This window comes from Tenebrio molitor, chromosome 1 (assembly GCF_963966145.1).
Source record: "Tenebrio molitor chromosome 1, icTenMoli1.1, whole genome shotgun sequence".
Classification (NCBI taxonomy): Eukaryota; Metazoa; Arthropoda; class Insecta; order Coleoptera; family Tenebrionidae; genus Tenebrio; species Tenebrio molitor.
Window position 1 is genome coordinate 4,877,634 of NC_091046.1, and position 16,601 is coordinate 4,894,234.

Consider the following 16,601-nt stretch of genomic DNA (forward strand, 5'->3'; position numbering starts at 1 on the left):
AATACTACTGATAACAGAATCGCACTAATAACGACACGTAATGACTATTAACGATCTGCAAACCACAATCGGTGATCGCAAAATCCTTTGTGATTCGGCTTTGCACTCTGACCTGGATGGTTAACATTAGTGCATAATTAAATGTTCGGGGCATGCAATATCAATGCTAATGGGAATTTTATTAGGGCTCGGGAATTTTAATTATTGCGATTCATAATGTGCAATCGTCAGCTGTCCCTCTACTGCAAAAGGTAGTGTACAAAAGTAAAACAGCAAAATTTCAGTCTCTTTACATTTTTAATTTGGTTTCCGAGTTAAAGAGAATTGCAGTGACAACGTTAAAAAATAGAAATACCAACCTTACAATGCAATTTCCCCTAGGTTCTGCTGCAAAGTAAAAAACACCGCGTGCGGTAAATCGTTTTTTTGTACTCATAGCCTTGAAAACAACGCTTCCAACATCCAACGCTCACTCCGAAACGAGTGCTTCCCGGTCGACTCGAATGTAAAAATTGCAAAAAACACTGGCCCTTTGAGGCATTAAAAAAAAAATCTGTCTTGATAATAATAAAATTTAGTTCATAAAATACAACTTCCCTGGGTTTTCCTCCATTAAAAAATTACGGAAAGGTTTATAATCGTTGAAAATTGTTCCTACAAAATTCACAAATTATTGCAAAAATTGAAATATCAAGTGAAGCAATTGTTTCCAATAACCAAAGATCACTGCCTACTTGGTTCTATGTTCGTTTATGTTTAATGTATTAAAACAAAAAAATTTAATTTAATTTTCGTACAAAAAATATTGTACGAACCACTTGCGTGAAGACATCTTCGCGCATTAATTAAAGGCACTCGCTCCTTCGTCGCTCGTGCTTTAAAAAATGCGCTCATGCGGGAACATCGTCTTCCCGCACTTGATTCGTAAATAACTATTCCCGCACTCCGAGGACAACCGGGAAATACCTATTTTGTAGTCATAGCCTTGAAAGCAACGCTCACTCGGCAACGAGTGTTTCCCGATCAACTCGAATGTAAAAATTGCAAAAAACACTGGACCTTTAAGGCATTCAAAAAAAATCGGTCCTGATAATAATAAAATTTAGTTCATACAATACTTCCCTGGATTTTCCTCCATTAAAAAATTAGGGAAATATTTATAATCGTTGAAAATTGTTCCTACAAAGTTCACAAATTTTTGCAAAAATTGAAATGTCAAGTGAAGCAATTGTTTCTAATAATCAAAGGTCCCTCCCTACTTGGTTTTATGTTCGTTCTCGCATTAATTAAAGGCACTCGCTCCTTCGTCGCTCGTGCTTCAAAGAATGCGCTCATGCGGGAACTTCGACTTCCCGCACTTGGTTCGTAAATAACTATTTCGAGCCTTAGTACAAAAAACATTATACAAAATCACCCCGAAGACAAACAAGCGTAATTACTGAAAGAAAAAACTTTTCAGTGCTTTTGAAACAGCAAATTTAGGACCCTTGTGAGCTTTTGTAATTTTTGTGCTTGACGCACTTGCAAAAATGTTAATGAACACTCCTCGAACGTATTGGATGTGTTGATTTATGTCGGAGGTCGGAAAATAAATGGCAACAGGGGTGGATTCTCGGTGTTAATTAGGCAATACTGCGTATACCTAAGCGTGCTTTTCGTTTATTATTTATTAGGTAGGGGTTTGCGGGTTGCGGTCTTTTGTTAAAAGCGATCTTAGACGATAAAGCACCGAATAAGGGATTGCATTTACATGTAAAAGAGCTGGTTTTCATAATTTGGATCGTATCTGTCGTGATGAATATGTTACGTAATATCGCCGTACTTAATTAACAACGAACATACTCAACGGTTTTCGGGAATTTTCCGACGAAACAATACACGCTCCCCTGCCCTCGCTCTTCTCGATGGTTATGTGAGAATTTGTTGCAGACCCTCCAGAGGTTGCGGTCGAGAAACCGCTCGTCCATTCGGGGGAAGGTAAAGAGGCGCAGCTGGTCTGCATCGTGCACGGGGAGAACCAGCCAGAGGTAAGTGAATCACAAAGAAAATGCTTGTTTCGGATAATTCCTATCAAGGCTGCAGCTGCAGACTGCACTTTATCGCGCACAACAACGTTTCTGCTGCGTTTACAACCGTAAACCTCTCAACAATAAAACCAATAGGAATCGGTGATATGACTCGTGAAACCGGAGCAGCAGATTCAACTTGTTCTAGGACTCGTTGAATCTGCACCACCTCATTACCAGGTTTGCGACACACAGGAAGCTTCATAAACACTCCACACTGCTGTCATAAAAGCTTCAGCAGCGCTCCCGCGCGGAATTTCGTTGAAACTTTTTCGACAGTCAGCGAGTGTTGGTTTACAAGATCCAAAAAAGACTTCTCTCTGGGCGATATTCGGTAATTTAGCGCGGTTGGACCGAAATTTGTTCGCGGAATTACAGCAGGATTTACAGTTTCATAATGGGAGCCTCTCAGCCGTACATCGCATGCGGCTAAGGACCTTTATAATTTGTACAGAGCCTGATAGCAACTAACTAAGTCTAAAACTTGTATATTAAACGAGGAATTAGCGTAATTTATGCATTTTTGACGCTCGACTTGCTCACGCCGCCACAAAAATGAACGATAAGTGGCGTTCGCAGGAAAATCGTGAATGAGAAGAGGGGAAATTTTCTGTGTAAGTGATCGGATCACGACGACTGAAAAGTGACCGGGAAATAATGAAACTCTTTCGCGAGTTGTTCTTCGGAGATCAAAGAATAATACGGGGAATCGATAGGCACGAAAAAAGAGGTTCAGTGGGGTTTCATAACCCGCAAAAAGCGGGATGGAGGCCCGAAGGGCCGAGTTTATATTTCTGGCGGTTACCGGAAAGCCATTAGTTTGGGATGATATTTATTATAATTGGGGTTACTTCGGGAATGGCCATTAAACACCGTCTAATGAGTAGGGTCTTGCCGGGGATTGTACGGCCTACACGGATCCCCCTGTCATTTTTTATACGGAGTGATTGCAGGACTCCAATTATTTTTTATTGGCGGAAAGTGAGTCAACGAAGTGTCACATCCAGACGGACATGTTGCACCAACTTTTCATTTACAATTGTGACTCAACAACAGCGTTGCACTTCGGTTTAATGGCGCTTGCTTGTCCGCAATAATATCACGTCAGGGATGCAGAATTTCACCCGGTAATCCGGATCAAGTCATAATCACAAGTAATCTAACAAGGGAAATCGAAAGTTGCTAAATGTGAAGAGAATTAAAAAATCCGCATGGTGCCCGTGGGGCGGATCCTGTACTAACGTCTTTCAGATGGTATTGACGGCTCCTCTACTATTTCTACAAACCACAAAATTTGTCTCTGCGAATGGAGGTTTTAATAACTATATTTTATAGCTGCTCACAAAATATTTAGATGTCTCTTTTTTTCTACCACAGAAGGATAAACCGTTAGATTGTCACCGCTTCCGAAAAAAAAAAAAAAAATGTAAAACAAACAAGATGTAGACAAAAAGTACTGGTTCTAAAACTGACCCTTGTGGCACTTTGGAGATAGATACAACCACAGCAACTTAACTTATTGCTAGTTACATACAGTGTGTTTGTTTTTTTTTTGTTCTAACTGGAGTAGTTTAAGCAGACTATGCATATCTGCTTAGATGTGCATTTGTTATTGATTGCAGTGTGAGACGTAGCGTCTCCAGAAGCTGTTGGGAGAATTTTCCAATGAAAATGGAGCCATTTTGCGGGTCGTAACGGTCCGACCGCCACCTCGGCGGCACACCGCGCCGCCAAAACTGCCCCTTTACGCAAAAACGTAAAACTTGTCCCTTTCACACCGAGCCGCTATCTCCGAACGAATTGATAATTTATATGGAAATGGCGCGTTTGCGGTTGACAGGGTCGGTCATGCGCAGAGATGAATGTGTTAAGCCGGATATGTGCTGTATTAACATCATTTCCGGGTGGAAAATCGCGGATCGCCGTCATAAAAAAAAACCGTGTCATTGGAGGCGGTGATTTAATGCACGCGATGAATACGCTACAAAGTGCCGGTCAATAATCGGATAACGAGGTCTGTCATATTTGGTTTTGGACGACCGGGTCACGACATTTTCCACGATATAAATGCGATAAATTATTTAGCGGCACTTCGGGGATGGCTTTTAGCAGACGGTGTAATGCGTTTTTTGTCCCGGATTAATGAAATTTAAATGATTTTTGCTCGGCGAGAGGTGTTCCTTTCGGCAAACAAGTGGGCACAAAGAAATGGCCGCCAAATGCTGCTGCATAAATAATAACAACTCGTGAGGGCACGGGGCTAATCGATAAGGGCTCACTTTCGAGATCTTTGCACAAAACTATTTTTAAGAATAAAAATTAGGTGCATCAGGTACAATTAGAGCGCTGTATTTAGTTTTCTATTTCCTGAAAAAAAAAACTGAAAAAAAGAGACCGCACGACAGAAGTGAAAACTTCTATGACGTCTAGAAATCGATATTAAAATCTCCACTCGCTCGTCTAAACTCGGCTCCCCAGAATTCACTCGAATGAGCCTTTCATCTCGGAGCGTGTGATGTGACGCGTGGCGCGTGACGGTGAAACTAATTCACTGCCCGGGAATAATGTCGTGGTGTGCCTAAAGAAGTTTTCACTTCAATAAAATTATGAGTATGAAAACCATTGTTTCATTCATTTTTTTGTGACGTTTTCCACCTCTCCAATCAGATCGAATTTGGCAGCGATTGTCAAATTTTAATTTCGGCCAATGAGAAGCAACTGACAGCCAATATTCATGCACTAATGCATCAATTACCGCTGTTATTGCTTGTCATTGGCTGAAAATTAAATTTGACAGGAATTTCAATGGATAACGTTCTTTAAACGAAACTCTTATATTTGCACTTTTTCCACAATTAAAAAATTAACAAAATTGGGACATTCTGGTGACACTGACGAGACGAAACTTTTCTTCCACTCCACTGAAGACTGTTCTAGGTTGTAAATTTCGATTACATTGTTTACAAAATTTCGTTTTATCATGACAACGTGTTTTCGATGAAACTGCAGCGAGCTTAATAACAAAAAGCTCTCCTAGAATGTCTATATAAATAGATAAAACTCACAGAACAAACCCCTTTTATATTTACCCGATTTAGCTCAATATAAAATTTATTTTATTCCTTTCAAGAAGACTTTCCTTGAATGTTCGACAATATATTACAAATGTACTTTCCTTCAAGAGGAAATTTATATTATTTGAAATGTTGATCTCCGAAATATCCTCGAACAATATCCTGCTTGTTGTACGTCACGCCACGTCCCCATCTTTATACGAAACATAATTGTCTATCGAACTAAATTCTACGATTATTAAATTCCTTATTAGGCTGCCGCAACGTCACAATACATAGTTAAAACCATGCAGCGACGAGGCGGCACCCCCTGAAACCTGGAAATAACAAATTGTTTCGTCCTATTTTTCCCGGTGAAATTTCAGTAATATGCCAAACCTAAACGAGGACCCCTGAAAAAGCACCTCTAATTTATTTGACTCTGACTGAAATTACTGTCAGATGTAGGTATAGTTATTGAATTATTCACCAGGGAGCTTTCAGTGTAAGCCTGTATGTAGAGTGCTCGCTGAAACCGCTCCGACTAGCATCTCCTAAATCATAAATTTTTGAGAAATAGCTCAAGGACCTGCAAGCTTCGAAGGAGTTGAATTTCCGATCCGCAAAAGCGCCTTCTTCCAGTTTCATTTTAATTGTGTGTCAAATTATCGTTGATTTTCCGCGACAAGTCTTTAATCTCTGCCCGCTCGTGCTTACATTTTTTCCCTAGTTTTCTGCATATTCAGCGGCGGCGATTTAATTTGGAACCAACGGACGAATCGATACTCCGGATCGGTCGTGCTATTATTTTGTTTGAACGCCGGATTTGATTCATTAAGCTCGAAAGCTAAATCGAAGGACAATAATGATTGTGTTGGAACGGGATCCTCCAGATCCGGAGGACGTCTCGGGGATATTTACAGCGCAATCTTTAATTTGCTGGGGCGACGGGATTTATACCACCTCTTTCAACTATTATAATACTGTTATGGAAATTATTGGCGAAGCGGGCCGAGCCTCGTTTCGAGCCATGTCCTCCGAGCAGTTAGATTAAGAAAAACGACCAAAAAACTGGACTTTTCAAACTTCCACCGAGTTTCAAGCGCGCTGTTATATCACAAACTCAATATAAACTTACCTGGCAATTTGAAACAATCGTAATTAAAGCGCATTATTTACCTCGCGAAGACTTGCAAAGTTAATTATTGTTATTATTTCGTGAGGGGCTTCGCCGTTTCAAAGCTCTTTGACATCTTGTCGATACATTTTAAACTTGGCGTGCGAGAGCAGGAATATTCCAGTCGAATAAATTGTTACTCTGCAAAAATCAGAGCGTACATCATAAATACTAAAGAACTTTGTCATTTAATGAATCTAGCACGAAATTCAATCAAGACAATCAATTAAAACACTTGGTGTGCATGCTCGGCTTCGCCTCGATCTTCAATCTATGGGCTCAGCACAAAAAAACTCACTTCTACTCTTAATGATATAATCTTACCATTTTAATCATAGATGAAAAAGAACAAAAAATGGCCAAAGACGTTGGATTTTGATCGCAAAAAACGGAAAATTTATCGCATAATCAAAGCAGACGGCCTCGTCCTCGATCGCGCTTTTAATAAATTAAAAATGGCGAAGTTCGGTTGAAATTTAGTGCGAAAGCTCGCCTAACAGGTAAGACATATATCTTTGGGAGTATAGTTCATCGTGCCGCGAACAAGTGCCGCTGAATTATTATCCTGAAATATCGGCCATAAACCTTAAACTTTTTATTGGACTCATGAAGTGTTACTAAATCTGTGTAATAAAGTGTATGGAATTGAGTTATTTATTCGGCGATAGTTGGCTGGCGAATGCGCCACCGGGGGCGGCTGCAGCTCTCACGTGCTCCTTAATGCGGCCCGTTCGTCATCCGCGAAGGCGTTAACGCGAAGAAATATCGTCCGAGAAATTACGGAAATATTTACATTTTTGATCTTTTTTCGGTAAACCCGCCGCCGCCATTTACATGTGCTGTGTGCGGGACTTCCGCACACGCTATTATTAAAACTGGCACCTCCACAATTTTTGGCGAGAACTGTGCTCTTCATTTGAATTAATCATGACCGTTATTAAGTCCGCCGAACATATTTCATCCCCGAAGCGCAATGAAAAGGAATCGCTGCAAGAAATGCACGGACCCTGAAATATGTTTTCCTGTCGCAGTTTAAATTTAAGTGAACCGAACCGCCCGCCGCTTAAAATGCACATTTTATCAAAATGCTGTTATCTAAACGCGGATATTAAAAATTTAATGCGCCACGGGAATCACTATAAAACATTTTAGCGAAATCACGACATAACACTGAATTTTTACCACCACCTTCGTACAATAACAGAGATAATGCTGATCTGCCACACCTCATAAAACCGGATATTGAAGTGGAGGTAAAAAAGGAATAAGCTTCCGGAAAGTGGAGCTTTCGTCTTTTTTATGTGACCAAAACAAGAACTTTAGGTAAATGATGGAAGCTGCAGAAAACTCGATTTCCAAACGCTGTTCGGTCCAGTTAAACATTAAAATGACAAGATCGAGTCAAAAATAAACTGAATCAACGTTAATAGCCAACACCTGGTGGTTTCAGATGTCGGTTATGCGACTGTTTCAAAAGCTCGAGTAAAAAGCTTTATTTGACTGAACACTCGTTTCCTGCTGAAGCTTCGACCGATATTCTATAGACATAGGAGGAAGTTTTTCCTTTTATAAAATAATTTTAAATGACATTAGTACCCAGTAAATGAAGGTTTTTATTTGACGCGACCCAATGAACCAAACGCTCCAACTAATCATGCACTCGGCTTCGCCTCGGGCCTGAAACCTAGTTTTCGCGATGTATCTCTAATCTAAACAGCTATAGTTTTCCGCAAGGAAATTATTTGATGCCTAGAATTGTAAGGCTAAGCTTTTTGAGTAAGGACAAATTTTCTAGTGTTAAATTGAAAAAAGCTCGAATAGGTCAATATCGAGGAGGAAACAAGATTAAAATATGAATATAAATTATTGTCCTCGGATGACTCATTAGCTTCACTCAATGAAGATGTTGCTGAAGAATTAAAAAAAAACATCCTTCACCATCTCGCGAACTTTTTTTCCCAGACGCTTTCAAACCAGGAGAGTTTTCTTTAATAGTCAATGAGCAAAACGTTCGAGAAGCAATCAATTCCTTTCCTGCCGGTTCTTCACCAGGTTTAGATGGCATGACCACAATACTTGAAAGATATTATTTCTTTGTCAGCGGGTGAAGCAAGTCAGCAGGCACTAAGAGCTTTAACAAAACTGTGCAATTTTTTTATTGTCTGGCCAACTTCCTGCAGAAATTTGTCATTTATTATATGGTGCGTATCTTTGGATTCTCAACTGAATATATGGTATTTAGATGATGGAACCTTAGCTGATTACCCAGAAGTAGTTTTGTCCGACTTTAAGAAATTTATCAATTTATCCAGAAAAATTGGTCTGGAATTAAACTTTAACAAATCTTTTGCTGTTCTGGAGACTTTGACTTCCATTCATGTTAATTCAACTTTAGAACCAAACGGACTGTCTCGGGATGATGGAAAACGCCCAGATTGGATGACTTTAGTACCATGGATTAAAGATCAACTTTTAGTTTGGGACGTTACTATTGTAGATACACTTGCAGAAAGTTACGTTTTGAAAACTTCTGAAGATTCAGGTTTTGCCGCTGAAATGGCTTGCAAACGCACACATAGCAAATCCAGTTCAATTATTTCGTCAAATTACGTATTTAAAGCCCTTTGAAACCTTAGGCCCTTGGTGCAAAGAAGCCATCGATTTCATTAATGTCATCGGAAACCGACTTATTGCGGAATCAGGCGATTCAAAATCAAAGAAATTACTTTTCGAGAGGATTTCCCTTGCCAATCAACGTGGAAACGCTGCAAGCATTCGGGGCACTTTTCCAGATTCCGCATTATTATCGGAAATTTTTGTATTGTAAAACTTAAGTTGATTAATTATATAATGGTTATTTCCGAATGATTTTCTTTTATCCTATTTGAGTAAAGTGAACCGACATTTTCAGTCGTTTTCCTGGGCTGGAAGATCTAACAGAAGTTTTTTTTGTAAGTGAATACTCGTTTTGTTGGCAAGCTCCATTTCTGCGTCCCGGGGGGCGAATAATTAAAACAAGTAAGTAATATCAAACACACACATCTCCTAGGAAAGATGTAGTTTTATCAGCGAAAATTAATTTGCTAATGAAAATTAATTAGGAGAGGTGCAGCCGTCTTATGTTATAGGATTTTTCCACGCAGCATTTTATGTTAATTAAATCTCCATAGAAAGAGCCTTATACATGCCAAGTCGCGTCTTTTATGCGATGTAAATGTATTTTTTCCGGGCACACTTTTTACATTTCCTATCCCCGATCTCTATTCAGATTCGCTTTGTTGCGAAATAAATAAAAAAAAATACCGTGTCCGATCCTAATAATTCTAAAGTGTGTGGCACGCCCTCCTCGCGAGGACACAAAAGAAGAGTTTGATTGTGAATTTTAACTTAATCCAGCCGGGGTTGAATCGTAAACCGGGAAAAAGCGATCTGTATTCTGCAAAAGTATGCGGAATTATCCCATCTCTCATAAAAAAATTTAATCAAATCAAGCTAACAGTTTCTGAGATTGTGACGCAGCCTGCAGCTCAAGGACATAACTCCGTGTTTTTCAAGGATTTAATATACTGTTAGGAACGTTGGTTGAATATGGTCGCGCGCGGGGGCGGCGAACGGAACGTTCCGATTGCCGAGACGGTTTCGGCGGCGGGACAACATCAGGTCTTATTAATTCACGATGAATAACGCTGTCATGTCCTGGCGGCGGGAATAATTATTGTAATTTATTTCTTAATTAAAAACACCTGTCGGTGGGGCGCTTGACGGGGCCAAGGCGAACAACTCCGCCAGTGGAACAATTTAAAAAACAATCACCGAAACGATTAAGGGCCCCGGAAGCACGTGCTAACTGCCGTGACGAAACAAAGCAACCCCCGACAACAAAAAACATCGTTCTCATCCATCCCTCGCTCCTTTTCTTCGCCCCATTCGCAATTCTAACACGATTCCCGACAACACTATCGAACACCGACTAACATTATTTATCGAGGAGATTCGTCGATCCTTCGGCTGTGACACCGAAATGAAAACGCCTTTTCGAACGGGTCAAGGAGGAATTAGGCGGACCTGTCGCATTTTCTTTATCTGGAAACGTGTCCGACTTTTCCGCCAGATGTGAATATGCAGATAGCCCTATCGCCACGAAATCTAAGGGGCCACTTGTTTTCGACATTTTAGCAATTATAATTCACTTTTGTTGTGATTTATTTCCTTCAACACATGAATAATTAGAACAGCGTGGGGCATGAGCTAAGCAATTCCCATCTACAAGAACGAAATTGTTTTCACCCCAAAGAATTAATTCTCGCTCGGAGGGAAGTACAGTCACAATCGGAAAAAAGATACAATCAAATTTAAAACATTTACGACAGGTACAGATTTTTAACAGTCGTAGAAAACGTTTTTCGTCACAGAAACAAATACAATGAGAAGAATCTGGAATTTAGAAAAACCTAAAAGGAAAAGAGACAAAAAACAAAGGATGCGGTGTTAAAGCTTCCTCTTAAATCCAAAAGGGACATGGGTTGTACTTAAAACTGTTACCACAGCTTCAAACATGAGCAGCGGGGTCTGTAGCCGAGTGCCTAGCGCGCTGGGTTCCCGGCTGGGAGGTAGCGGGTTCGAATCCCGCTAAGACAGCAGTTTCTTCTGGGGTTTTTTTCCACAATAAATATTAATTATTTCACAACATCTGGTAGGTGAATGCCGGAACAGTAAAACCTCCCCAGAAAACCCTTAAACGCAGTTACATTCCGGTACTACCCTTCAAACTGAAGTGTGTCTGTGGAGTCGAACAAGGGGTTGTAGAGAAGGACCTCCCAAACCCTCAAGTCTGGACGGTGGGAACGGCCTTGCTTTTTATACAACATTCTTTTCTTTGCCATTTTCTATTTTCCATTAGATGTTAATCCTGTATTATTCTAGAGACACAACAGAATAAAATAATCTACGGGTCTCTTAATGATTTCCACCGGACTCTTGAGCTTTAGAATGGTATTCTTTCGGTGTAGCATTTAAAAATCGGAAAAATAGAAACTAATACTTACATTAAATATGTTTCTCTCTCAAGGATTAGAAAAACCTGTAAAATCCTGGCTGTACACTCGTTTGAATGGCCTCTTGTCTCGCAATAATTAGCTTTCCACACTGAAACCAGCCCAGATCGTCAACTTGTATCCTCCCTCCTTAGGCTCGTTGATTTAAGTTGAAAAATTCGCATTCATCAGGTCCCTGTTTATTTCCGTTTCATTTAGAGCGGCGCCCCAATTCGGCCAGTTAAATCTTTCATATTTCCCCCTAGCGGGAAATAACACGAAACACTTAAAAACGTGCCGGGGAGTGCTCGCATCAAAGTTACAGTAGTTGCAGTCTACGTTTAATAAGAGAAATATTACAGTTGGAAGCGAGCGACATTTGTTCAAGTGGTTGGAAGCTGATGAAACCCGCACAAGATATTTTTAAATTGCATCATCCAGTGCAACAGTGGATGGCACTTAGGTCGAGTGCTCCCCCATGTAATAGACGAGGGGCTTCCACAGTTTGAATTCATTTATCCGATACCCCAGGACTTGTCCGAATTGTGAAAACTGGATTGGTCGGGCATAAAGGGGAGCAGATGCGAGGGATTTACACGTTTTTCTTTGCGTGACTAAAAAAAACACTTAAAGAGTGAGCGGACTGCTGATGGTCGCATTACGCTCGACGTACTGCAAAAATAATTTACCAGATTCTCCGCCAACCACTAACCCATTTAGACAGGGCTCACACGCGCTGACGCTTTCCAGAGCCTTTTCTGCCACATTGATGGGAAGGTTCGGGATGGGTACGGTGTGGATGGGTGCGGAAGGAAGGTGGTAGGTACTGCAGAGGTTGATACTGACCCAGCAATCGCCTTATCTGTGATATGAGACATACCACGATGTGATGGTGTGGGGAAACCTCTGAAAAAAACCCACACCTGGTCAGGCAGCACCGGGGTTAGAACCCGGGACCTCGCGAATGTAAAGTGACGCGCTAGGCGCTTGGCCACAGTACTCGGTACAGATCAGACGCCATCGAGGCTTTGAAAAAGGCGAACATCCGCCAGGATATCACGAGGCGTTTATAATAAAACTCAATTAAATTTTAAACGTCTCTCCAGTTTGTCGAAGATTACAAGAGGCGTATTCGGGGCAAGTTTATAATCGAGTAAAGCAAGTGACTATTACAAAGTAAACAGAAACTTTTCCTGAATAAACTGTTAATCATATTGAATCAGTTTGAAGGAAGTTATACAGATTATATTTCAGCATAGATGCGAGCTCGCCGGTTCGGTACGTCTCCCTTAACTAAATTACGATCAATCTCGATTGATTACGGCCCTAAATGGCAATTCGCGATTTTTCTTCAGCTCCGAATGCGACTCGGCACCGTCCCACGCTGCCTCGGTATGAATCGGATATGTATTTTCAGGACAGAATGGACATGTTTATCCACTGCCATAACAATAATACGAAACTAAACTGTTTTTCTTTTCGTCTCAACTTTCTGGGGAATAGGGGTGCGCCGTATTTATCTTGCCATAAACCGCGGCGAATTTTATTGCTAAACAGTAGCGAGTCGGACTACGTATCAATAACGTGTAACACTAAAACCCTCGTAAATCTTTCTATTTATGTTATAGCAGCATATCGGGACGTTCGCGTAAGCAAAAACTCCAATCCACTGCTTTGAATCCCTTTTTGCGGGATCGACTTGCACACATCCGCCGACTCACTTACATTCTGATTTATGCCGAATGGATTTGCCTGGAACAATCGAGATTTATGTCGCTCGCTATTTTAAATGCCAAGGAATTAATTCCTGCGACAAGGGTGTCGCCGGATTTTAACGCGGACGCGAAACAGACGGCAAAGGGTGAGAAAGGTGGCGAGACGAGTCGAAAGAAGAGAAAGAGTTGTTAAATATGATGGAACGAGGAGATTGGAGTTATTGGGGCGAATAAAACAAAAGAGAAAACTACGCCTGATTTATTTACTTTGTCTTTGACCAATCTATACAGAAAAAAGAGAAATTGAGTATGCCATGGGATAAGAAACCAGTAAAAAGAAGCAAAAGTGGTGAACGAGCAAAGAAAAATAAAAATAAGGAATACGCGAAGAAGATTAAAAGAATTTAACAAATTTAACCAAGAAATTAAATTAAAGGAAAAAAGACAAAATTAAAATCAAACGCGTAGAAAAGAAGGAAAATAATCAGGATCAAAAGAAAGGAGAGTACTTATAGAAACAGAAAGAATTTTAAAAAACTTGAAGAACGAACTAAAAGAAGAGAAAAGCCTGACGGTTCGAGCCTGGCGTGACGATTTTAGCGTGTCGCATAGTCGAGCGTGACGATTTTAGCGTGTCGCATGACGTCACAGCCCGTGTGGTGCGCCTAAAGAAGTTTTCACTTCAATAGATTGATACAAAGGCTACAAGAAAATGAAGAAATGAGAATGTGTGGCAGCTGTGGACAGCAAGTTGGCAGTGAAAAATTTCTAAAGTACGTTTGATTTCTTCACTGTTACTAAAATTTTGATTTTGTTAATTTCTTTATTTAGAAAATTAAAACGAAATGTTACTGAGACGAACAGAAAAGAAAAAATTCCCTCGACTGCCCTCTTAACGATTTCCATCGCGATCCACTGCCCCCGTTCAGAAAGCACAGGAAACGAGGTCGCTTCCTGTTATCAATACTCGTCCGTTCCTGATTTCACATGAACCTCTCTTTTGGGCATTCTCGTGCGATCAAGAACCAATCCAATTAACATGTTCTTAATGATTCCGAAACCGAATTTAAATCACTTGCCCGAGAAGGATGTTAGTTAGGCACGAAAGGGGTGCATCCACGTGCGTCCCCAGACGCGTCACATCCTTGCATCTTTGTTGTGCGGTAATTATTATTCAGCACCCCTTGTACACCCTGTTTGAGTAAACTATAGGTGGAGAGCACGCTTAAATACACACACATTTAATTCAATACAAGCCGTAGCTCTAGATACTCACTTTGATGTCTTTATCGATGTTTCCGTCTCCCTTATATAAACCCTCTGACAGCTACGTAAACCGCATTGACTCTACCAGATCTTATGTAACTTCTTCCAGTCACATTACTCACATTGGAGAGTGTCTTAAAAGCTGCACCGCCATTCAGAAAAACATAATAAAGTGGGCAATAAATGTATGTTTCTCTTCTTACGTTAATGAATCACCAAGAATTTAGCAGCAAGTTCTTTTTAAAAAATAATTATAAAATAATTATGGCTGCGAGCTAAAGCTTCTACAGGTACGGACCGTGTTATTTTATTTTTTTACCAGAGAATCTCCCTGAAAAATTTTAAGAGCGCCTGCGGTGCAACGCATCAGACTTTGACAAACTTCTCATTTAGGTAAAATAATGGTGAAAAATTTAAACAGCGTGGTTATTTTTATAAACCCGTTGCGGTTTCGTTCGTTTACGCGCGTTTAGTGGATTCAATGCGCCGGAACCGATAGGCAACCAGTTGTACGGCCGGCTATACAGATCCCTAGCGCCACACTTGAAAAACACCGCCTGAACGTAAATGACTAAACTACTGTCGAGTAAACTAGAGAGAAAGCTATTTTGATTCCATTAAACACAGCGAATTGTTGCGTGGGAAGTGTATTTACAGGAGAGTATCGTGCATTGATGTTCGTAAAGCGGTTTTTTCAATTTTTCCAATAATTGTAACGTAATGAAAACATCGCATGTCAATGTATGCAACTCTCTCGTTGCTCCGATAACAAATATTTCCAGGAGAACGAGTCGGGAAAAAGTACATACACATTTAATTAAAGTTGGATCCGAACTATACATCCAGAGCGTCGGCTAAAATGTTTGATTTGTATTGTTAATTAATTACATTCCAAAACGCGTATCAACGTAAATTAGCTGGGATCCTCGGGGGCGAATAAAACAAACGAACAAAAAACCTTTTAAATACAGCTCGCAGTGGCGGATATCTCGCGTACGCCGTCACAGAATGTGGCGGCGGACTGCTAAATAACCCACTCGTCCTGACGTTAATGTATGTACCTGACTGTATACGCAACCCTGCTCGAGGAATATTGCCAGGATCCAGTCGAGGCGGAAACGCACCGTGAAAAAGCCCACTTCCTTTTTCACACATCCTGGAGCGCCGTAAAAAATTAATCATTTAGTTTTAATTAATTTCGTAAGTTTGACGATTATGGCCGCGGCCCGGGTTTATCACCGACAAGATTTGTTACTCCGCCTCGTAATGGCCGACTTTGAGAGAGGTAATTAAAAAATTTTCGAAATTATTACCCACCTGCACCGTTACCTAATGGGCTCCGCAAAATAAAAACGAAACTTTGCCGGGAAAATTAACACAGGAGAACGGAACATCGCCGCCGATTATAATTTTTCTTGGAATTCCCGCCCCCGCCGCTTAATTTCATCAAAATCTGACCTCTCCATTTTATTCATCAGCCAACGAATTCTTCAGTTATCCCAGACGGGGTCTTATTAATTTCTTCAGACGTCCGCCACCATCTTCCAGCTCGGAGTACAAAAAACGAGCTTTTCATGATTTTATTGTGCTTTGAGGATCAGAGCGAACAGGCCCAGCAAAATCGGGTTAGAGATTTTGAAACGAGTACAGCTTTCACAATGAAATTGTTTAAACACAAAATGAAAGTCCATTGTAAAACTCGCCTATTGAGCCATAATCACAGAACCGCCTTTACAACGTTTTCACTTCAAAACTATTACGTACACGAGATTAGACGAAATTTAATTAGATTTGCTTTGAAATTTCAACTAACTTTCGAACGCTGTTCTGACTGATTTAACAAAGGCCACGAACCGAACCTATCGACCCCAAAATGGCCAAAAGGGCGGTAATTTTGGACCAACAGGTGATCTACAGCGATAAAATATGATGTACAGGGTGTATTTTTAAAACGGGCCGAAATTTTACCTACGAGGTTGTTTGACAACGTAGAAGACTAAAAAAAATTGTAGCTAGAAAAATAAATGTCATTTTATTTTTTGACATAGAATTTTTTAAATATTTTTTCCGAGTTCCACAGGAAGCCAGTAGCTCGTGGTTAAAATTTCTGCACACATTTCAAAAACACCCTGTATATTATTATTAGATATTATTATAAGGAAGGGTGATACGGCATCGTGATCGTAGAGTAGTGATAATTCCTTTTTTTTATATTACCATTTATTTTACATTACGGATTACAAGCAATACTGAAATCCAATTTCCCCGGCGACCACCCATCCAAACACTGA

General features: G+C 40.4%; 1 protein-coding gene across 3 annotated transcripts in view; it reads left to right on the plus strand.

The window, feature by feature from the left end:
- The window catches only part of LOC138125125 (limbic system-associated membrane protein), a 241,039-nt gene that overhangs the window by 205,261 nt on the left and 19,177 nt on the right, over positions 1-16,601 (plus strand). For all 3 annotated transcript variants that reach the window (XM_069040403.1, XM_069040402.1, XM_069040404.1), the window contains exon 6: positions 1,930-2,027. In XM_069040403.1, coding sequence (XP_068896504.1) covers positions 1,930-2,027 — 98 coding nt within the window. The remainder of the gene's footprint in view (positions 1-1,929; positions 2,028-16,601) is intronic.